We start from the raw sequence: 22,311 nt of genomic DNA on the forward strand, positions 1-22,311 counted from the left end.
GAACCTGTCTTTCAATAAAAACAATGTATTTATTAGAACAGTTAATTGTTTATTGTATAATTACTAGGTGCTGGAATGTAGATTCTTATCTCAAAAACCCCCAACATATATGCCTTCAGTTTACATAATCTTATCCTAAACACAAGCACAGCAATCTGAAAGCAGATTACTGCCTTAGGGTTCCTTTTTATAAAATACAGCTTTTAAACAGATGAACTTATACAGCATGTTAGTCACATATCAAAACCACACTAAGCATGGCAAATAACATTACGGCTATCTGGCCTTTTGTACGCCTGCTTCCAAGTTTGTTAAAATTCCACACGAGTTCTCACTTGTACTGAAATGTCAGATTAGTTACTGAAGAAACACGTTCACATTACTTGGTGCATTGTTATTTGTTATCATTAGTTGCTATATAATGTTCCAAAAACACTTCTCCCGTATTCGCTGATACACCACAGTGATTTCTTACTTCTACTGGCATAGCTAAGTGCACAATGAAGTGATTACTGCCAGAAAGTAATACAAATTTGACATACAAATCTGGAAAACAGTTCCCCCAAAGTATTTTTCATTGAAAAGGTCCATTCAATTTGAATAAAATATTCAAGTGTCCTTTTAGAGTTGTGCTATGAAGAGCCGTCATTATCTGTCATTGCTGTAATGACGCAATAAAAAAATCCTTATGACAATGAAAGTGTAATTATTCAAATAATTATCTGTTTTTTTCAGCTCCATCAGTTGGACTGATAGAAGATTATTACCTCCCCAGCAAAATTTCTGGAAGAAAATGTGTGGTCTTCGCACTTAATTGTTACTAAAATACCTCAACCTTGATTTATAACTCCTTTTTGTTAGCTTGTATCGAGTCTTTCCTTCATCAGCTCTCCACTTATCTGTTTATATCACTATTCTTGTGATAATGTATTTCCACAGCGCTCTGCAATCTAATAGTTTCATACGAATTTTGGTCTCCAACTGCAAAAGGTTATTGGGTTACGTTGCACTCACCACCCTCCTCACCGGCCAACATAATCATCTGGTTTGCACTTTGCGCAAGTGATAGGTGCATTTCTCAATTTCAAACTCAAATGGAAGGATCACTCTTACACGGAAACAAATTCAGCTGCAATAAGCACTGGATATACAAGTAAATGTTTTTAATTCTCTTGTCTTCTTCAAATAACCTTGCTCTCCTAGACATCCATACAGAAGGAAATACTTGTTTCAGGTGGTTTAGTCTCTGTATCTTAGTTTACTTAATATTTGATATAAAAAGTACCATTACATGGAAAGAGGACATTTTCATCTTTCTACTTTATTTTCTAGAACAATTTTCATTAGAGCTTAGCAATTTTTAAGGCTTTTTGTTTTTTTTTTTTTTTAATTCTAAGTTTTGTCAGAGCAATTATTCAGGCTCTAGGGAAACATATAACAGCTACATGAAGAACAGACCAGGACTCTTAAATTGTAAAGGATGCTTTCAGGTGCAATACCTTGTTCTTTTGTTCTCATACGCATACAACTTCTACCTCTGATATAGAGGAAAATTGCTAAAAAATCACACTAAATCACAGAGCATTTTCAAGTATCCAAACAGCACAGGTTGCACTCAAAGTGAAACCAGAGCCCCCTGACACTGAGTGCAGGGCTGGGAAGGTCCCAAGAGTGGAAGCCGCCAGCACAGGCCTAACAAGTCTTGAGATCCAAATCAACTAAGCCCAACAAAACAAAAGGCAACAACCCAGCACGCATGACAGGAGTGATCAGATTTGAGGCAGACGAGGGAAACGATTTGATTTAATCTTTGGGCAGCCGGTTTGGCCTCACAGTAAACAAGAGGAGCTTCCTGACCCCTGCGGGAAGAGAACTGGGTATATGGTCCGTTTCTAAATAAAACACCAAAAAGGAGATTAAAAATACAGTGATAGCCTTGTACTGGCAGGGAAACACCTTAAAACTCTCACTTTGCATTTTATCTGACTTGACATATACGTGAAATAAGGGAAATATTACCCGAATTTCACCCTCCACCTGAAAGCTCACTCGGCACGGGAATCTCTTCAACCAGCTCCTTGGCTGCGCCAGTTCCACTCAGAGGCTGAAAACAAAGCTGCTTAACATCCCAACACCACAAGAATGACAGACGCATATCTAAATACTAAAAATATTGTTCTAAATGTAAAATATATAAAGTGATATGCAGCTTACGTCTCTTTTTGATTTTAAACCTGTAAAATACAGTTCCAGCTTGCATTGCCTGTTGGTGGGTTCATATTTAGAATTGTTTGAATATCAGATAAATATTTTGCTTAAATATTTCTCCTTGCTAATGCGCCTTTATGCACAGCATCCCATGGAGACGGACTGTAGCAGTACTACTTAGAAACATCACTTCAATTTAATATGGATGAAACGGAGGGTACGTGGCCTTTTTGGCCTATTCTAACACCAACAGACTTCACCACCGTTTGCTACAGTCCAGATGGAATGTAATTCAGCATCTAGGGCTTATCTGAAGGCTCAAAAAACTATTTAAAAGCAATGTTACAGGTAGGTATATTTCATGAAAAAATAGGTTCGATCTTGTGTTTTAAAAAACGTGATGACTGTAAGAAAGCAGAATCAAAAAGGATGAAGGGATTTGCCTAGAAAGTTGCGATTTAAATGAGTTTAATACTGCTAATAACATCAAATCACTCCTGTCCAACAGACAGGCCAACACACTTCCAGAAGTTTAAAGCAAACCCATACAGAAGACAGAAGATGCTTCAGAAATTAATTCCGACGGAAAACAAAGGAAAACAAACTCCTGTTCAGCCCAGAGACTCATTGCAGTGCCAGGTATTTACTTAGAAATGTAAAAATGTGATTGTTCATCTGTTATTTCCTACCTTCAGACATACTGGGGAAAAAAGAAAAAGACACTGCCAGAACAAAGTTGGTTCAAATCTTGCAAATGTTGGCAGATTCAGGAAAAACTGGAAACCAGCCCATTCCCCCTGTATCTAGTTCTCCTGATCCTTTCATTAGAGGATACAAGACAATTCTCAATATTTGAAGATTCAACAGACATTTGCACAAATAGAAAGAATATTCAGCAATCTAGAACAGTTATGGTATCCACGAGAAAAAAAGAATAATCTGCTATTTGAAAAATTAAGTCCACCACTAAGAAATTAGAAGAAAAGCATCACTGAAGTTAATACGTCTTAAAAAGTATGTAGAGCATTCTTTTGGGAACAGCATATATCTTTAGCATTTGCCTCGATTGTTTTTGAGTTATCACACAGAAAATAAACAGATGTCAATATTTTAAAGGACTATTAACTATTTAGTAGTATTTTTCTTCAAGATAGAAGAGATGATGATACAGAATCAGACTCCAGTACTATGGTATGTCAATAAAGCACAGAAGAGTAGTATTTTATCAACAATCTCAACTGTCTGTTGCTTATGCCACATTCTTGCCTTATAACGTAATTAAAACAGACTACATTTTCAAGGTAGAATATATCAGAATTGTAACATACTAAAGGCATTCACCCTTCATTCTCTCATTAAAGGTGAAGTTATAATGTTAATTTCCCACTTCAATTCATAGGCAGAGCCACCAAATCATGGCTGAGACCAGAAGAAATGACCTGGAGCAAAGACGATCTCAAGGTACTTGTGAGAGGAAATTCTCTTCTGAGAAATAGATCTTGAGGTAGAAAACAACACGCAGGGAACTGCCTGAATGAGCAAAGGTTCATGCTGTTCCCGTGATTCTTTACCTGAATACATGTTGTATCTTAAGAGAAAGATTTTATGGCAAAAAGGTCCATTTCCCTTTTATCCCCATGTTTATGTGTCTGAAGTCTTTATGCCTGATTCTTTTCAAAATAAACAAACCAAAACCGCTTCAGGAAAGCCAAAACAGCCTTACTGATACTTCAATACCTGAAAGCAAGTGCTGGCTTGCCGGATTAAGTAACCTGTGGAGTTCTTAATAACAAAGACAATCATAATTCTGTTTTCATAAAAACCACTTAAACTATGTCTCGAAACTATGTACATGAAAACTGATATTCAGATAGAAATGAGCTACTTAGAAACTTCAACTTCAGTTACTATGGAAGGATCGGACAAACTACCTCATGTTATTATTTTTTAAGGTATACAACATAAATTATCTTTTTTGCTGAGGTTATCTACAGTTGAAATGCAGTAAATTTAACAACATGTCTTTTTCATTTATTTTTTCCTTTGCAAATAGTGTTACCACTTCTAAAAGAAATTCTGCAGCTTACAAAAATCAGATACACTATGAAAGGCAAAAAAGGGTGAAGGTATTTTAAGTTTAGAATTAAAATTCTAAATATGAACTATTTCTAATTCCTTTAATCCGAAACTCCACAGCAGGAACCCAGAAGCCAGGGGGGCACCCAGGGGTGATATCCAGGCCACGGCCACCACTGTCCCTGCAGCTGTCACCCCACAGGGCCTGGGGGGCTGGCAGCACCCAGACAGGTTTCTGTTGGAATCTCCTCTGCGTCCTGTAAGGAACTGTCAAGGAATTCAATGAAATTCGCTACACAAGAGAATGGGAAAAACGCCAACCACTTTTAGATGTGAACATTGCTAATGTAACTGACCATACAGTGCTGCAGCCTACCCCTTCCCTGCCTCCACCCCACCTTTTCTACTGTAATGGGGCTACAGCCTGCCTAAATTATTCTATAATAATGCCATTTTTGAGCTCCTAGTGCACTTTCTCAGATTTCAAGGCCTGGAGAGAAGCTTTCAGTGTTCCTGCTCTGAACACTGAAGCCTAACCTTGATGTCCTCATTAACTTAGTATTGTTGCCTCCCACATCTAAACAGGCACTGATATGTCCACATTCAGCACCCAGTTTATGTTACAATACAGTGTCAGAAATCATTTTAATCCATTTGTTTGTCAAGCAACCTTTTGCGGGTTCACATATCTTCCCTGATAGCTTCTTCTCCGCTCCTCCCTGCAGAAAAACAAGATCCCCATTATGGTCTGTGTACCTTACACCATGGAAAGAACTGCAATCTTCTTTTCTCACCTTTTGAGGCACTGGATTATTTTCTCACTACATTTATTTACCCTATTCTCTATGAAAGAATGTTCTATTTAACCAGCATGGAGCTAATAGCTGTGATTTTTCTAATTAGTACTTGTCTCCTACAGAGCTTTACTCACAATTTAAAAGATTATTGTAACAACCAGTAATGGAAACCTAGCACTTTTTCTCCGTTTAGTGATGCTATTCTGTTGTCAAAAGCTGACTTACAGATATTTGAAAAATCTTCTCAAGATCATCACAGCATTAATGGTTGAGCACACAGCATAATCCTCTATTATGGTTGGCTGAGATACAGACAAAAGGATTTCATTACGTTTAATAATAAAATTTTATTTCTAAACACAAAAATCAGCAGAGCATTATCTCAAGATACAGCATAGCCACATCAGTGCCTTATTAAAAATACAATTCATATCAGCCGTCTAAATGCTTCTCAACCCTTATCCTCCCACAGCTATTACAGTGCTGTATTTTGTGGCAAGCTTGAATATTACTTTTGGGATACTATAGGAATGCTTGATATCACAGTTCTTAATAAGCCTTTTATTTTCCAACTGTACGGAAAAAACGATGCTGAAGTTGAGATATGCATCACAAAAGAGGGAAGAGGTGCAAATATATGTGTCCTACTGACTGACAGAGCCATCTTAGGCAACACCTTTGTTTGTTTTTACAGTTCCATAACCCATTAAATATCTTCTCCTTTCATCTAGGAAACTAAGGCACAAACACTAACCCGTTCAGATTTACAAAAGGGATCAGGCTCCACAACCAAGTTTCAAACACTCAGTACTGAAATAAGGAAGGTTTCACAAACTTACAATTTCTAAGAGCTCAGTACGCAACACACTGAACTGCTGTGAAGATCAAAGGCCTCACAGCCGCAGAACTGGCACAGAATCGAGGCATCTACTCACTGCCTACACCTGAGACCACAAACCTTACCACCCTTGGTCATCGGTACAGCCCGCAATTCAAGGCCATTAAACATTCTGTAAGTCTGCCAGCATGTCTACATGTCCGGGACAGTGTTTGCCCCCTCCCAAAACACACTCCAAGGGCCAAGAAGCTCACACAAGTTCCTTTAGATTCAATCAAGAGGCACTGCTATGACCAACACTTCTATCCCAGGTTAGGAGATGTGTCAGGAAAGATCTAACACATGAACAACAAACAATTCATTGTAAAACGTAGCAGCAAGAGTCCTTTACATTACAGGAAACATCATGGGGTGTTACTACCCACTTTTATAAGGAAAATTAGCATAGTCCTTTAATTTAGCTCTTATACCTCTTCATCTGTGTTCTCTTCATCCTAAAACAGATTTGAGTTTACATTTCTAACCTTGCAAAGAGGTCAGAAATGTGGCTACCACATTGTCAGCAGTCACTATTTAGCTGAAAATACCATACGAACCCAGATGCTTGTGAATGTTTCAACTGGAAAACGTGCACTCTTTAAAACTGTAGGAAAATAGTTACAGCTACACGGCATTTATTATTTTAAGATGTAAAAAACTTCACTATATAAAACAGATTCCTTAAATATGCCCCAGGTATTGATTCAAGATCTCCTGACATTTAGGCAGACGTCTAAACAAAAACAAGTATTAACAGAGATCAAAATGGTACACACACACAAACTAAAAAAATGCTTTAGATAGTGAAAAACCTGTATTCCCTTTTAAAGGGAATAACAAAACAGTTGTTTTGGAGGGGAATAAAAGAAAATCCCATCTCTCTTCAGTAGTGCTGAGCATCAGTAACCTCCAGGTCACCAGCACCAGCTCAAGGTAGTTAACAAATGGGTGCTGCTGAGCCTGAAGGAATTAGCTGGCTAGCATCACTCTTTGTATAGCAAATGCTCACCATCGATAAAAACCTATTATAATAGAAATGTTATCCTTGGCAGGCTCAGTAGAGATTAACGAAAGAGAAGGCACACAGGAATTGAAGGATTATTCGCTGTCTAGCACTGGAATTTTTGACACGAAGAAGAGAGAGAGTAAACAGGATGTGATGTGAAACACGAAGTCGCCGTGTTTCTGAAAGGGATTTCCTGATCAGAAAAAAAGTGCAACATTGATCGTGCAGAATACGCTGGTACATCCCGTATCACCACAAAACACCGTCCTGATCGCACACACATGGCTCAGGGCGCAGTGGCCCTTTGTCTGGTGTGCTCTTGGTGTCCAAAAGCTTTCAGAACAAGTTGCCAGACATCTGGAAACAGTAGTTGAAGGGCCAGAGCTCTCAAACTCTTCTCACACAACGCTGCGAGGTGAAAAAGAGGGCTATCTCCAATGAAATCTAGATGTTTGACAGCCCCAAGTACTATTCATATAAGGGTTATTAAGGAATAAATGTTCCTTAGTATCCTCCTATGTAAATACTATGACTCTAAGATAAGGATGCCTAAGGGTGCCTATTCCTGCCGAGTGTAATTGGTTACACTTACACAAGTCCTAAGCAAGCAAGAGGAAGGCATGTAGAAGGAAGACGAAAAACAAGAAAAGGCAATGCAGGCAAATAAAAGCTTGTCTGAACATACAGAGGTTCTTGCTGAACTGTTCAGGAATAAGGAAGTCCCGGCATGCAGGGATTCGGGAATAAAAGCTCCTTGCCCTGTTTATTGTAACCCATGGTCAGAGAGGTTCTGAGGATGCTCTAAATGTCCATTCATCCCCAACAGTCTGGTCAGAGCAATAAAACAAGGAAGCCATGTGAAAAGAGGTGACAAAGTAGCAGAAGTAAAACCAGAAACTATGAAATCTGCCATGTGAGAAGAGGTGACAAAGTAGCAGAAGTAAAACCAGAAACTATGAACTCTGCCCAGTGAGATAAGTAATTCCAGTACTGAAAAACTAAAAGCCCTGTCCTCTCTGAGCACATTATTTCTCTTTGCTTAAAAATTCTAAGAATTTTCCTTCCTCTGTCACTTGTGTGGTACAGTAAGAAACACCATGCTGGAAAGGTCGAACCCTGCACCCTGCTCAGAGTTATTTTTGTCACACTTAAGGCTGCTAAGGAAAGTCTGAAGTGAAACTATTCATGTGCTGCCTTTCAACTGGTGTTTGTTTTGGTTTTTGTTTTGTTTTTTAAATGTATGGAATAGGCACTCATCGTACAAAACAACTTTTTGACATGCAAAGTTGTGAATGCTTCAACTAAACAGAAGAAATCAAAAATTCCAAGGAAAATACACCCACCGCTGTATAAGGAGCTCTAGTATTGCTTAGAATTAATATAATCCGGTCATAGGTACTTTTTTGCTGACGGGAACAAAGATTTTCCTAAAAACAACCTCCTCCCTCTGACAGCATCATGCCAGAATCAACAGCACCTCCAAGAAAACATAAAAGGTGGGCAAGAGTACAGAAGAAACGAAGGGGAAAGGTTGTTCTCTGGTGGTATAAAGTTAACATCTGCAATTAAAGTTAACAGGATGAAAGGTAAAATACACATATAAGACTGAAAGACTTTTTGCAAAGGTGGAAAAAGATAAAAAAACCCTTTCTTTCAGAACAACATATTCAGTAACCTGTGCTGAAGTTGTTGGCTCCATGGGAAAGGGCTCACATCTAAAATATCATTCTAGGTGATGTCAAGAGGGTTCAAGCGCTCAGCAAACAGGGACACTCACTTGTGCTCCTGGTAGGGAAGAAGGCAGTAGGGTCTGGGTGGGACACTCACTGAAGTGCAAGGCTGAACCCATCCAAAAGCAATTCAGGAACACAGGGCAGAGTCCCCGTGAGTCACTCCTTACAGCTCTGCTCCCCACTTGTCCCCTGGTGCCACCCCCGGATTCCTGTGTGACAGCACAGGTACACCAGCACAGCTCTCCAGCTCAGGAGAAAGCTATTCACCTTCTCCGTCAGGTTAGTTTTCCCGCAGATCAACAAATGAGCGCAGCTCCCCGTACAGTTGCACAAACACCAGCGCCAAGGCCAGGTAGGAGCAGGAGAGCACTTTCAGCAGTCATTTCATGTCACTGCACCCTCCGATGGAGTTTCAACTCATTCCTCCTGCATGCTATGCTGCACTACATCACCATTTCTCCTGCATCAAAGTGACATACAATGCTTAAAATGCTTTATGTAAAGTCAGCATTAAACCTGGGACAGGCATGTGGCATGTAACTGCAAACAAGCCTATCTGGCTCATTTTGAAACTCTGACAAAGATGGTACAAGATGACCACACACCTGCACCTGTGCAGAGCTGGGGGGCACGCAGCAAGAACATGTTCAGCATCTCTGTTCAATCCTTCACCTTGCCACAGCTGTTATTTCAGTGTGTACTGAATACAGTTTAAAACAATTAAGTATATTAAAAAAAAAAAAAGACAGACAGAAGCTAGCAAGTCCCTGTAAAGTATCTATGCTACACCATAGAGTACCAGTGTGTTATTTAGTGTGCATAAATGTTTTAGATTTAAAGTCTTACCAAACCTTCTGTCATGGTTTATAATGACCTACCTTTTTATATGTTTATAAAGTCTGTTCAATCCTTCTGTGCCTTTTCTTTAATAGCAAATGTTCTAAATATATTCACAGCATATGAGCTTTACCTTTCAACATTTGAAATAATACACCACAGGGAACTTTTTGTATGAAATGTGCTTAATAGCAAACACTACTTTTACCTCTCAGAACAATTTCATTTCATGAAAGAAAACATTCTATGTTTTTCTAAAACACATCACCTGCACTTTTAGAGTTTCAAATAGCTATGCAAAAATCTGTTAGAACTTAAAATTGAGCCTTAACTATCACAGTTATTACAACAAGCACTAGTTTGACAGCTATGTAAAAATACAAGTTAAAAAATTATCATAATTTTATCATAAAAGTGTAAGTCTCCCACTTACGTAACCTCGCATATGAACTATCACTGTAACTAACTCATGATGTTAGATTAGCTGCTATAAATATAGGCCGCACTACCCAAATGTCAGTGTTATCTATTGTAAAGAACAATCTTGAATTAAATTATATAAAACCCCATACACTTGGGTAGGGCAGAGATGGACAAAGACCACTAGGCATAAACGAACATCAGAGACTATGGCAGTCACCATGAAATTTAATACAACAACAAAATAATTGTGAACTGATGTTCACCTACATATAGCAGAAGACTTGAGGAGTCTTAGAGCCATGGTAAAAACCAAACACGAACAGTGAGATGCCTCCACTAACAAAAACCCTTCTCTGAATGAAACCCTAGAAGTACCCCCAGGTCAGACATATATTCAACCAGAAACCTCATCCGTTACCACCCATCTTCATTTCCCTTTCCAAGCAATTACAACGGTCTCTCAAACTATTACACATTCACCTGTTTTCTGAAGACTGTTTTACTCAAGCAAGGAACAAGTATGTCCTACGTATCTGCTATTCAATACAGGACTAGCTTTAGACTGCACTACAAAAACAGAGTTTCAGCATGGAAATAAGGGTTTCTAACAGCTACAGAAAAAGGTCAAAGTGGCAGTTTTCCTGTAGAACCATCAGAAATTCCTTCAAGATGCTGACAGTCTATGTAAGAGGGAATATGAGGACAGGGGCACCCCCTTTGTTTCCCCAGCTACCAGGCTGCTGTGGCTGCACTGTCCCAGCGCACCCTCCAGTGGGAGTGACCTCTGCTCAGCTAACACAGCAATTCCAGTGATTTCCATCAGCTCCCATCCCCACTTCACTATCTTCTCCTATTCCATGGGAAAAGTTATGTCACAGCAGGCCTGGTAGCAATGTCCTTATAATACTTCACCACACATTTCCTTTCGGTTGATAGGAATAGTGCCATTGCACAGACAAAACAGCGCCTGCAAGAAATAAGGAGCAGGATAAAAACCAGATGGCTGAAGTTAAGGGCAGGAAGACAGGAGCAACGCTTGTAGGGAGGAGAAATCATTTTGATGAGCTGAGACTGTGAACATGGCTCTCTGCACAAAGGGAACACAGCCTGCCACGACACAGCCTGCAACAGCATAAATACAACATGAAATCTGAATGAAATATTGTTATCCATATCACCTAAAGGCTGAATTCTTTTCAAGCAAGAACCAGATGAACGTGACACACATTTTTTTAATTTAACATCAGGCTAATGCAGCTTCAGCTGTTTAGATGACTACCTGTCAACCACAATCAAAAACATAATTCTGAAAAACGTGAAGTGATCTGTAACACAAGGCGGGAACACCAACAGCATATTCCCTTACAATACATCTATACCTTCATGATTTGCTGCCAGCTGGTACAAGCCTTGGCAATGATAAGCACAACTCTTACATCCCAGTTCCCCAAAAATCAGCTCCATCCATACAAAGACAAATGTTATCAGTGACAGAGGAACCCAAAACACCTATGCAAGCCCAGACGGTATTTAACACTGTGTCCAACATGGTTCAAATCTTGCTGAAGGAAGGGTATTTTAATTCTTACTAAAATGACGTGAACGGTAAGAACTGGGAGAACTTCAAGCACAATATATGATTCATAGCATTTTCCCAGTCCTTGCTGTGGTTAAAAAAAAAGTTAAAACATTTCAGTCAATACACGTAAAATGTATCATTCATCACCATCTACGTGGCCTCCAGATGAAACTTTTAAGAACTGAAAGCAAGACCTTCTTGACATGGCTTCCTAAAGTATAGCATAAATATTGTCATATGAAGAATGGATCCACTAATACTAATTTGATTTTTTTGAATAACAATTTGATTGGTAAAGGTACCAGGCACTGATCCAATGAGCTTCTGCACCGTACTTGTGTTGGGACTGTTCTCAATGCCATTTCAACTAAGGAACCGCCAAAATATACATAATTGCATTAATACAGCAGCTATTAAAAAAGTAAACTTTTGAAACCAGGGCATTTTTTTAATAAAGAAAATAATCACCAAGCAGTTGTGTTTCTTCTAAGATCCCAGAGGGACTCACTCTTGCTCCTGAACTACATATTTTCAAACGAGCTAGAAAATCCAAACCTTCCTCATGGAATAGATGGCATGATCCTCAACAGATGAGAACTGGCAAAGCAATACTGAAAGAACATGTCACTGACTTCTGTTGAAACCAACACAGCAATGTGACTAAAAGTAGTTAAACAATTAGGAAGAAAGATTAGAAAAAGCAGTAGTAGAGCCTACTTTGCCATGTAGGCAACTCCCTGGAGAAGCCAGCTTCATGGGGCAAGGTTTTGGCCAAAATAACGAACTGTCCTTGGAATTCTCTGTGAAACAAGGAATCCAGAGCCTCACACCCCAGGGAGGTCCTATTATCATCTTACTTAACATTGACTTAAGTGCTTCTAAAATGCAATATCCACAATTCAGGAAAGGTGATAATAAATTGGAGGGGATCCAGGAGAAAACTGACAGAAAAACTGAATAAGTGTGTGTGTGTGTGTGGGGGGGGAATAAAGAAACAAGAAAGAAAAAAGAAAAAGAAAAAAAAAAATAAAAAAAGAAAGCCTGGTAATAAACTTCAAAAGATGGCTTATTTTTCTTTATATAAATAACATAAATCAATAAATTAATCAAATTCCATCAGAATTCATACTTCGAAAACATCACTTACAATGGGATTTTCAGTGATGATGAGGCTATAACAAGATTCAGTGGCTAGAAACTAAAGGCAGCCCTCTACAGACCAGGAATAAGAAATAAAATACAAATCAACCACTCACATACTTTACCAAGATTATGCTGAATTTTGCCTCATTGGAAATCTTTAACTGCACCTTCTAAAACATAACCTCTAGTTTCAAACACAGATTGAAAAAAAAGTCCCACGGCTTGTGTTATGAAGAGGTCAGACTAACTGATTGCAACAGTCCTGACTTAATAATCTTCTATTAATCTTATCAGACAGATCAGAATACATGCCTGACCACTTTCAGGACCGAATGCAAAGTCATCTATAGGCGCACCTATTTTGACGGTGTATTTTTAGCCTCAGACTTTTACCTCTAAACGTTGCAGAGACTGGAAGTGCAGATACATCAAGCTAAAAACATAAAAGGCAGGCGGCGATAACAAAACTCTCATCACCTAGAAAATACTCCTTTTATTTGGCAGAGTTAGACAACCAAAAAGGAGTCCGAGGCCAATAAGATATCCCGTATTTCTTCCCGCACTTCCCGGAACTTTACAGAACTCTCCGTGGGACTCAATCGCTCCAGACGACTTGAAAGGAGGCTCCGCACGCTGGAGAGCAGCGCTTTGGAGGGAAGAGATTACCAACCAACCTCAGCACGGCGAAAAACAACGGAGAAATAAAGGGCGCAAGGGGATGCTGGCGCGGCGCTGGCCGCCCCCGCGGGCCCGGGGCCGCGTCTGCCGGCGCAGGGTGAGGTGTCCCGGTGTCCGGCGTGCCAGGCCCGGCCGGCGGGACGCAGCTTTGTTCCGGCGGACAGCGCCGGTGCCCGCGGCCCCGCTCCCCTCCCGGAGCCGGGCAGGGACGCGTGAACTCTTGAACCCGCGCCGCAGCCCAACGCGAGCCTCCGGGGCGGAGAGCAGCGGCGGCGGCGCGCCCTGCGCGGGGAGACCGCCCGCCCGTCCCGCCAAGGGCCGCCGAGGAGCTCCCTGCGGTTGCTCCCCACCCGCCTGGCTCGGCGGCCGTGTCCCCCCGAGACGCGGAGGCCCGGCGGGACGCGGCCCGTCCGCCCGCTCCCCCCTGCCCCGCGGCCCGACCGGCCTCACCCACCGCTCCGTGCCGCTGGGCCCCGCTCGGATGACGCCCCCCGCCGCCCAGCCGTGCCCCGCCGGAGGGAGGGGGCCCCTCGGTCACCTCACCCAGGGGCGCCCTCGGTCGCCCAGGGGCCAGGCCCCGGCCCAGACCCCAGCCTTTCCTGCCGCAGCCCCCCGACGGACCCTCCTCACCTGGGCTTGAGGCTGCCGGCGCCTCGCTCGTAGGCCCAGGAGGCGGCGGGCTGCGCGGCGGCCGGGGCCAGGGGGTCGGCGAAGCTGGGGGTCGTCGGGTAGTTCCTGTCCATCATCGGGGCAGGGCGCGGGGCCGGGGCGGCGGGGGCTCCGCTGGGGCCCTGCGCGCTGGGCGGCGGCGGCGGGGACCGGTCGGGGCGGGTGGGAGCGGCCCCCCCCTGCCTCATGCGGGGCGGGCAGCGCCGCGGCCCCCTCCCCGGCGCGGGCCAGGCCGCCGCGTCCCGGCCCCCCTGCCCTGCCCTGCCTCCGCTCCCCTCCCCTCCCGCTCAGCTGCGGGCGGCGGCGGGCGGGCGGCTGAGGGGAGCTGCGGGCGGCGGCGGGGGCTGCGCGGCGGCCAGGCACAGACCCATGTCGGGCTGCTCTTTCCCAAGATGCACCTCCCCCGCCAGCGCGCACTGGGGCTCACGGGCTCCGGCTCCGGGGCCGGGGGGCAGGGAGGCCGCGGCGGAGGGGGCCGCCGCCAGCAGCGCCGGCGGGGGGAGGAGAAGGAGGAGGTCTGTGACTTGGGAACGGGCGGCCGCGGCCTGACGGCGAAGCGTGGCGGCGGCTGGCGGGGGGCGGTAGCCGCCACCGGGGCGGGGGGGGCTGAAGGCGGGGACGGCCGGGCCCGGGCAGCGAGGCGGGGGAAAGGCCGGTTGCTCAGCGGGGCCGCGTCAAGTGAAGCGCTGGCGCTTTGTTGGAGGGGCCGGGGCGGGGCCATCTTGTTCCCGCTGAGGGGAAGCGGCGTCAGCGGCGGGCAGCGGCCTCCGGGGCGGCCGCCGCCGACAAGATGGAGGCCGATCGCCGCCGCGGCCCGGCGGCCGCCCCGGGGCGGCTGGTTGCCTCACGGGGAGCGCGTTGTAAAGCAATTTGTAGGGCGGCTCTCCCGCCCTGCCCCGCCGCGGGGGGAGGTGTCCGCACCGTGACGCCGCTCCCGGACGCCTCCTCCCGTGGTGCGGTGCGGTGCACCGACCGGCCACCCTCCTCAGAAAAACTAAACCTTCCTCACAGGAAAACTAAACTGAGGGGGAAGGTAAAAGAATATAAACGGTGATGGGCGCTGGGTGTTACCAGGAGAAGGTCGTTGCCCTGTTTCCCCTCAGGGCAGCCCAGGGCCGTTGCTTTGCCGCTTCGATTTATGTTGGTCATGGCTCTGAGGATGCTTTAGAGGTTGAATAATACTAAACCACAACGCTGTAGCGAGGTATTTTCCTTTTTTTACAAGCTAAAGCACTCTAAATATGGCTTTCCAAAAGGCTTTAGCATTCTCCGTCAATAAGTCATTACAGACCTGGAGTCTGAAAAGTCAAACAGCAAGAATATTTAAGTATTTAGAGCAGTGTAAGCCACCTGGTGCACAGGCAGTAAAATCTTTGGCTGCGTGCTTGTTAAAACAAGAGAAACAGGCGCCAGCTGTGCAGAATGGGGGAGCAAAGGGGGCTCAGTGAGACGGTGGGTGAACTGTGGTGTTTTGTTTTCCCTTCAGGTTGGAGGTGCCCAGGCCAGGATGGGCAGGAGGAATGTGCCTCAGAGGTAAAGATGAGCAATATGCACTTGAAAAGAGAGCGACTGCACCTGAAGGCATTGCTCAGAAGAGGAAGGTGTATGTTAATAAGTAAGTCTTTTGAAGGTTCAGTTTGTAGTACTCCAGGCAACATTGGACCACAGAGTGAAACGAATTTTGTAGTGAAGTTAAAAAAAAAAAGGGGGGGGGGTCAATATTACATAAGAAAGCAGGAAGGTAAGAGACTTTAGGAGGAACAGCTGGGATTCTGCTTTTCTCATAGCTGCTTTCAAGAAGCAGTGAAGTTAACTGCAGGAAGAAATGCACCCTTGGATCAGGAGGGAAGTGTGAAAGTCATCAGCAGCGACGAGACTGAGCGGAGTCACTCAGAGGCCAGGGCAAAGGGAGGAGGGAGAATAAGTATACCAAAGCCAGAAACCAGCAGAGTGAGTTTTCCCTGGGTTTGCATAAGTTAGCACCTGTATTGCTTGCAGCTGGATGAGTATGTGGGGGGTGGGAGATTTTCTTTCTCTGGGAAACCGGAGGGTTACTGTTTTACATATGAACGAGGCCTGGTGACAGCAAATACCTGCAGTTTTATGCTAATGATGAAGCTCTTAAGCTACTGATACTATTGAAAGAAGTATTTCCAACAAGGAAAGACCTACAGTTTTTTATTTTCCTGCAAGATCTGTGCTAGTCTCCATTATAATATTACACTTGGAGTGCATTATTTTTCTCAACTGGGCCTGAGGGAAAGACAAGACATGGACCTAAGTGATACAAAATGCTTTTTCCACCTAAGTGTTGTGTTTGGTTATCTAGAGTGAACATGTTGGTGTGGAGCTACCTTAGAGGTTCTTGCCACAAATTTGAAATTACATTAATAAATGGGAAAACTGCTAGTGTTCGGTTTGATTTTTCTCAATTAATGGCAACGTGAACTTTAAAGAGTACCATAGTGTGTATTTTCATTACAGAATATATTCCTCTAAAGACAAGGGCTGGGTGTGTCTTAATGCTGTTAAATATGTGGCTATAACATCATGTTACATGAGAAATCACAACAAGCACCAATCCAGATATATAGGCAGGGAAACAGATACACAATTAGTTTAGACCACTAAATGAACTGTTTGTCAGTATACCACAGACATGGTGTTTCCTTGAACATTGTTGGGCTATATCATTTTCCGTGTAATCAAATAGTGAAGTTGGGTGAAACAGAAGTTGTGACAGCTGTTAAGTGTTACTTCTTTTGTGTAGTTTTAATAGAGGTTGACTAGACTGAAATCTTCATTGCTGATATCCAGAACCACCAGATAAAGTCAGTTTATCCAGTAATTTGCTTTTCCTGTGAGATAAATCTACTTGTCCTGAGGCCAGCTGGTGAGACTTCTGCAGTTTTCTTACTAAACTGGTCCCTGCTGCTTGTTGCCATCTTCTGTCTAGGAGTTTGTGCATTTTATCTTTTTGTAATCAAAAGAGATTTTGTAACACCATTCTCTAAGACAACAAAGAACTCTGTTTAGAGTAAGTGCTTTTTCAGTGTCCTTGTATCCATGCTACTTGTGAACAGCTTTTCTGAAAGATCGGTCAATGATAGAAAAAATCCTTTGATAGATCTTTAAAGGTCCCTTCCAACCCAAACTATACTGTGATTCTGTGATACTGTTAATTACATGTTATTTTAATGTGTTTATTAGAGTGTACATATTAAGATGTCTATGTAGAAGTCATATTAGACGTATTCATGATTCGGAATATTGAAAATATTTTGACTCTTGTGTTAGTAAGTAATGCTTTTCTTTCAAATGCAGCTATTACTTGCTGTTGAGGAACTGAGCTTTGGCGGGCTTTAACACCTTCTGAACTGTAGTTCACAACTGAGTTCCTACAGCCAGTAATGATATCGTATGTGCCTATCTCTCAAGTCAATAATTTAATATAATAAAAATATTTTGCTGAAACAAAAGCTAATACAATTTTTCACTTCATTTAAGAGCAAAATCTTAAATTACAGCACTGTTAACACAATCTGTGCAGCACACCAGCCTGGAGCAGTTCCTTATTTCTTTCCCTAAATGAACAATCTCCACTTGGAAAAACAACATAACAAATCCTTTACAGAGTTAAAAATGTCATGTGATAGTTGGGAAGCAGATTTAAGTACTTAAGGTAAAACTTTTTAATGGGAATGAATCATCTTGTGATCTTCCAAGCTGCAGCATGTGCTGCTGCCCACAGGTGTGGTGGGGCAGCCAGGCTGGGCTGCTCAGCAGCTCCCTGACACGCAAAGAAGGCTCTTTTCTATTTTCTTACTGCCCTACACCACCCTCCTGCTCCTAGTGATGCGCTCTGGCCACAACACAAGCAGTAAATTCACTCCACTGGCAAGAGAACATTTACTTTTTTTGCCAGAGATAATTTTTCTGCAATATCACTGAGCCGAGTTGGCTTGCTCAGCCTCACGTGAGCGCTGGCTCAGGGCAGCCAGGAGCAGCCAGGAAGGGAAGGAGATGACGGGAAAGAGAGGGGAACTTTTACTTTTCATTATGAGATGCTGATTTGGCTCCTGATACATTCAGTATAGAAATCTCTAGAGTCTAGGAGTGCTTGTCCACCTCTGTGGACAGTAACAGGCTTCTCTGCCCATATGCCAGTTCAGCCAGAATCAAGCCAGCTCCGTTGCAGAGTTGTCTTAGCTAATCTACTCTGCCCCTTAGGGAAACTTTCCTATTTTCCTCTTTCTGTTTAAATAATTTAATGTTACACAATGCCAAATGGCCACAGTGCTTTTTGAGGTCTAGTTGTGTATTTAAAGTGACTGTATGCCAAATGACATGCAGGATCAAGCTAATGGGTGTTGGCGGTTTTCCATGGTTTGATCATAATGAAAACCAATATATTGATCACAAATCCAGGGCCAGAATAATGTTCCAGTTCATGCTTGATGTCGATTTATTTGTAACTGATTTTAGTTAGTTACTTCTTTGTTTCTTAGTGTGCTATTATTATTACCCATGTTAACAGAAAAACCTCATCCAATGTTTGAGTTGAGTGCCTTTTGTATGTTGTATCTGTACAAGACTGGCCAGGCAGAAGGTACATTACAGCTTCAGCAGTACGTTAAATACCAGGAAAGCACCACTAAGGGTCCTTGGGCTTGTGGCAGCAGGTGTTACCAAATGGGGTGATTCTTCACAGGACTTTTGTCATCTTTTTTACTGCAGGTACAACAAACCTGGTTCTACAAGGCTTTTCCTGTATCTCTCCATCCCCATATGGCATTTTCTTGCACAGGGAACGTTGCTCCTGTCCTTTGCCTTTCTGTGAGAGGTGATGCCTGGTTTTGATCTTGTCCTGGCTCTCCCTTCATGTTTAAGTGCCAAAATATATATATATATTTGTTATTGTTGTTGCATTAAGAGGCTTTCAGCTAAATCTGTAAACTGTTGGTTTTGTGGCAAAAATTCCTGATATGCTTCCGGGCAATTTTGATGGGCTGAAAGGAATCATGGAAGAACAGTCAGATGCATTTGCTGGATCAGCAGCTTCAGCTGTTGCTGATTGAAGAAAGTAGTTAAAGACCACGCGGTTAATGCAGCAGGTCCGAGATTACAGCTTAGTTGTTGAAAGTGGACAAAAAGGATTGTATTTCAGTCATAATAGTACTTTATTTTGGAACTACCATGGTATCATAAATAGTTCACTAACATACACAAACAGCTTAGTGGTTAGCTTTCAGTGGCTAACCATTTTTCAACAAAAGCTCTAGAAATGCATAACAGCCTTGTGCTGAGAGAATGAATATTCACAAGTGCTTCAAAATAGCATTTTGGGGACTTGAGGACATTCTTTTATTAAAAGTAACATTTCAAAGATCAATCATTCAAATAATTTGAACATGTTTGATCAGATAAAGTTTCAAGAAGTTCAGGCCAAAACTGAGCTGAGTCTGGTTTACTAAGAAATCCTAGAAAATAGCGCAAAGTAATATTTCTGCAGCATCTTTCCCTGTTAACAGTGATGGAGGGTGGGCATCCACTGACGGATTGTGGGTGCAGCACCTTTGTGCAGGCTTTGAATTGCACTGCCAGGCTGTGGGATCTTCATGAGCAGCAGTAGGTAAGTAGATCAGATATTATGCAGTAATAACATGAGTATTGGTTAGGCCTATTATTAATCATTGGGGTTTTTTTTGTTGTTGTGATTCTGACCCAAGTAGAAAATTGCAGTTGCTTAACAGATTAGATTTTGCATTTAATTTGGCACGTGGCCTCTTTAAACATAAAGCTAGGCGTTAAGAAATGTGTAAATAGGGAAGGAAAATGCTGCCTTTCAAAGAACAGGCTTGATCTTGGAGCCTCACAGCAAATACTCTCTTTCTTTGCCTTTCTTTACATATACTAGTCTGTGCATTTATTTGAGAAAAAGCTTAAGTATATGTACAAACAGATGAAGCAAAATCCTCAGAATTCATTCTATTGAACTAAAACTAATCTGCTAAACCATGGTACTTCTCCTGTTGTGACAAGAGATGACTGAGCTGGTAGAAAGCTCACTGCACCGATGAGTGGGAAGTCCTTGTTGCCTTCACTTTCCTAATCCTCTTTCTGCTCATGTGGTCCCACACCTTCCAGGCTGCCACCAACAGCGCTTGTGTTGGTTCAGCTTGCCCGCTCACGAGAAAGCTGCCACTGTTTCTGCTGGGTGATTATGAAGGGATCTAGGAAGTGTTGTAAAGTAAGTGGGAGAAATGGGCAATGACATGTAGGAAGAAGAAAACTTAAAACCTTCACTCTTGAACAAACCCATAGTTTTAACAGGGATTATTTTATTTCTTGTCAGATATCTTCTTTTGCATCATATCTATGCAGGGTATTTAATGTTAAATACTGGATGTTTCTGTATCCAATACTTTGTAGTTGCTGATCTTCAGACAAGTTAAACTGAAGCTGTTTGAACAACTTAAGCGATCACAGGTGTTTCTTATTTCGTAAAAGAAGTGGGCACTGCATCAGAAATTTAAAACCTGTTGTAAAGCTTTTTCAAAACTTGTGTTTAAGTGTACCAGTTTCTAAACTGAAATATTTTTCTTGGTCCTTTGAAGGCTGGCTGGTACCTTTCAAGTCTGGGCTTCTAGAGGCTCCTGGCATGTAGGCAGCAAGATGCCCGCATGTGATGGCCCCTTTTGTTTCAGTGTTTCTCAAGTCTAGGGGGTATGCAAAGAGCCCTAAGGACTCTGAAAGGAGGAGCTAAGGCCTTGCTATTTCTATGAAAAGACCAGGGAAGCTGTGCAAGAGTGGTTTTCAGAGAGTGGGAAGGGACCAAGTGCTTGGGAATCATGTCCAGGAAAGAAAAGAAAAATAATTAAGCAGCAAACAGGAGTGCATGCAACAGCACGTAATGAATAGATACAGGAAAAGGGACTGGAGAAGGATAAAAGTTCAATAGCAAATTATAGGTAGAACAATAAGAAAAGGGCGAAAAAAAAAGTGAATGAAAAGCTAACTACAAAGTAAAAATAGTTAATGTAGTTAAATATTATCAACATGGACAAAATTTACTGCATTAAAAAATAGCCAAAATAAATTTGATACTGTTCCATTGTTTTCCATATAAGCACTTGCCGTTGTGAAGTTATGTGAAGTTCTGATAATGTATTTTATGGTAGAGCAGAGGAATGGTGTCCACCTGGGGAAGACTTGGGGAGGTTAGTCCCACAGGAGTCAACAGCAAAGTAAACTGTAGTTTAAACACTAATGGAAGTACCATCGCTTCCCTTGCTGGTGCATCACAGGACCAGCTGGAGCTCGTCTTCTGCTGACAATTCAGTATTTTGCCAGATTAGTCAGGGCAGTTTTGCACTAATTGTTTTTAGTGTTTCAAAGTGAATGGGCTGGCTGGCTATTAAATGGACACAGATTAAAAGTTAGATGGGAAATGTTATTAAACTGGGTTTTGGCGAGCTTTCTAAGTAGTGTCAAAATGCTGTAAATCTGCTCAGCTTCCATGTAATTTTCAGAATTGTTGAAATCCAGTAGATAACAAGCTTCTTTTTTTTTTGTTTTGTAGCTTGGAACTGTATACCTAAAGTCATACTATAGTAAACAGATGACATAAAAGACATTTTCCGAAGAACTGAGATCTTATTTTCCCAACACTTTTAATGGGAATGAAGCATCTGTACCCCACCAGCTGTATCCCAAGTCTCAGTTCAGTGGGCTGGTTAAAAAGCTTCATTGGATGTTCAGCTATAGGAAGAGATTATCGCATTTTTGGGGGAGTTTAAGTGAATTAGAGCAGCAAGGTAGGAAGCTTCTGGCCAGAGTAGAAATTGCCAGTGTGAAACGGAAACAAACCACGACACATTTTTCCCTGCTGACAGGAAAGAGTGCATGAAGAAGAGTACATGCCGCTACCAACTCAATTTAAAAATAGATAAATAAATCAAAAGGGTTGTCAGATGTTTAAAACTTTTTATCAGAGGCTGAATTAGCATTTTCTCTTTTGCTGTGATCAACCTCTATAAATATTTATTTGGAAATTGTTTTACAAAATAATACAGAGACTAGCAGAGTTTAAAAATATTACTACCCGTCCCCCAGCAAAATGACAGCACTTAACATCAACGTTGGAATTAAAATATAACCAGTGACAAGTGCATTTAAAAGGCTCTCAAATGAGTAGAAGGAAATAAATTTGTAAGATTAAGTAACAACAACAGTTTACACAGTTCAGAAATGATTGAAAACAATCAAAAGTTACCACCTGAATA

At 42.3% G+C, this 22,311-nt stretch overlaps 3 protein-coding genes across 8 annotated transcripts in view; 1 reads left to right on the forward strand and 2 right to left on the reverse strand.

Moving 5' to 3' along the window:
* QSER1 (glutamine and serine rich 1) overlaps positions 1-14,214 on the reverse strand; it is a gene marked incomplete at its 5' end in the record, with an annotated part of 46,370 nt that extends 32,156 nt beyond the window's left edge. For both annotated transcript variants that reach the window (XM_082059027.1, XM_082059026.1), the window contains one exon: positions 13,988-14,214. In XM_082059027.1, coding sequence (XP_081915153.1) covers positions 13,988-14,214 — 227 coding nt within the window. The remainder of the gene's footprint in view (positions 1-13,987) is intronic.
* Positions 1-22,311, reverse strand: part of TCP11L1 (t-complex 11 like 1) — a 252,619-nt gene that overhangs the window by 70,061 nt on the left and 160,247 nt on the right. The gene's annotated exons all lie outside the window — the stretch shown is intronic.
* Positions 13,217-19,021, forward strand: LOC309442798 (uncharacterized protein; the record flags this gene model as incomplete). 5 transcript variants are annotated; one of them, XM_082059033.1, is made up of 4 exons in its annotated part: positions 14,212-14,541; positions 15,513-15,641; positions 15,814-15,976; positions 16,356-17,457. In XM_082059033.1, the coding sequence occupies 4 exons, from the start codon at positions 14,213-14,215 to the stop codon at positions 16,383-16,385; spliced, it is 651 nt and encodes a 216-aa protein (XP_081915159.1). In that variant the 3' UTR covers positions 16,386-17,457. The 5 variants fall into 5 exon arrangements, 2 of the variants coding, with proteins under 2 accessions (XP_081915159.1, XP_081915160.1); XR_014184695.1 differs by lacking the exon at positions 14,212-14,541 and adding an exon at positions 13,217-13,454 and having other exon boundaries at positions 15,814-17,457; XM_082059034.1 differs by lacking the exons at positions 15,814-15,976; positions 16,356-17,457 and adding an exon at positions 18,764-19,021 and having other exon boundaries at positions 14,213-14,541.

The sequence above is a fragment of the Streptopelia decaocto genome (assembly GCF_964273445.1).
Source record: "Streptopelia decaocto genome assembly, chromosome: 7".
Taxonomy (NCBI): Eukaryota; Metazoa; Chordata; class Aves; order Columbiformes; family Columbidae; genus Streptopelia; species Streptopelia decaocto.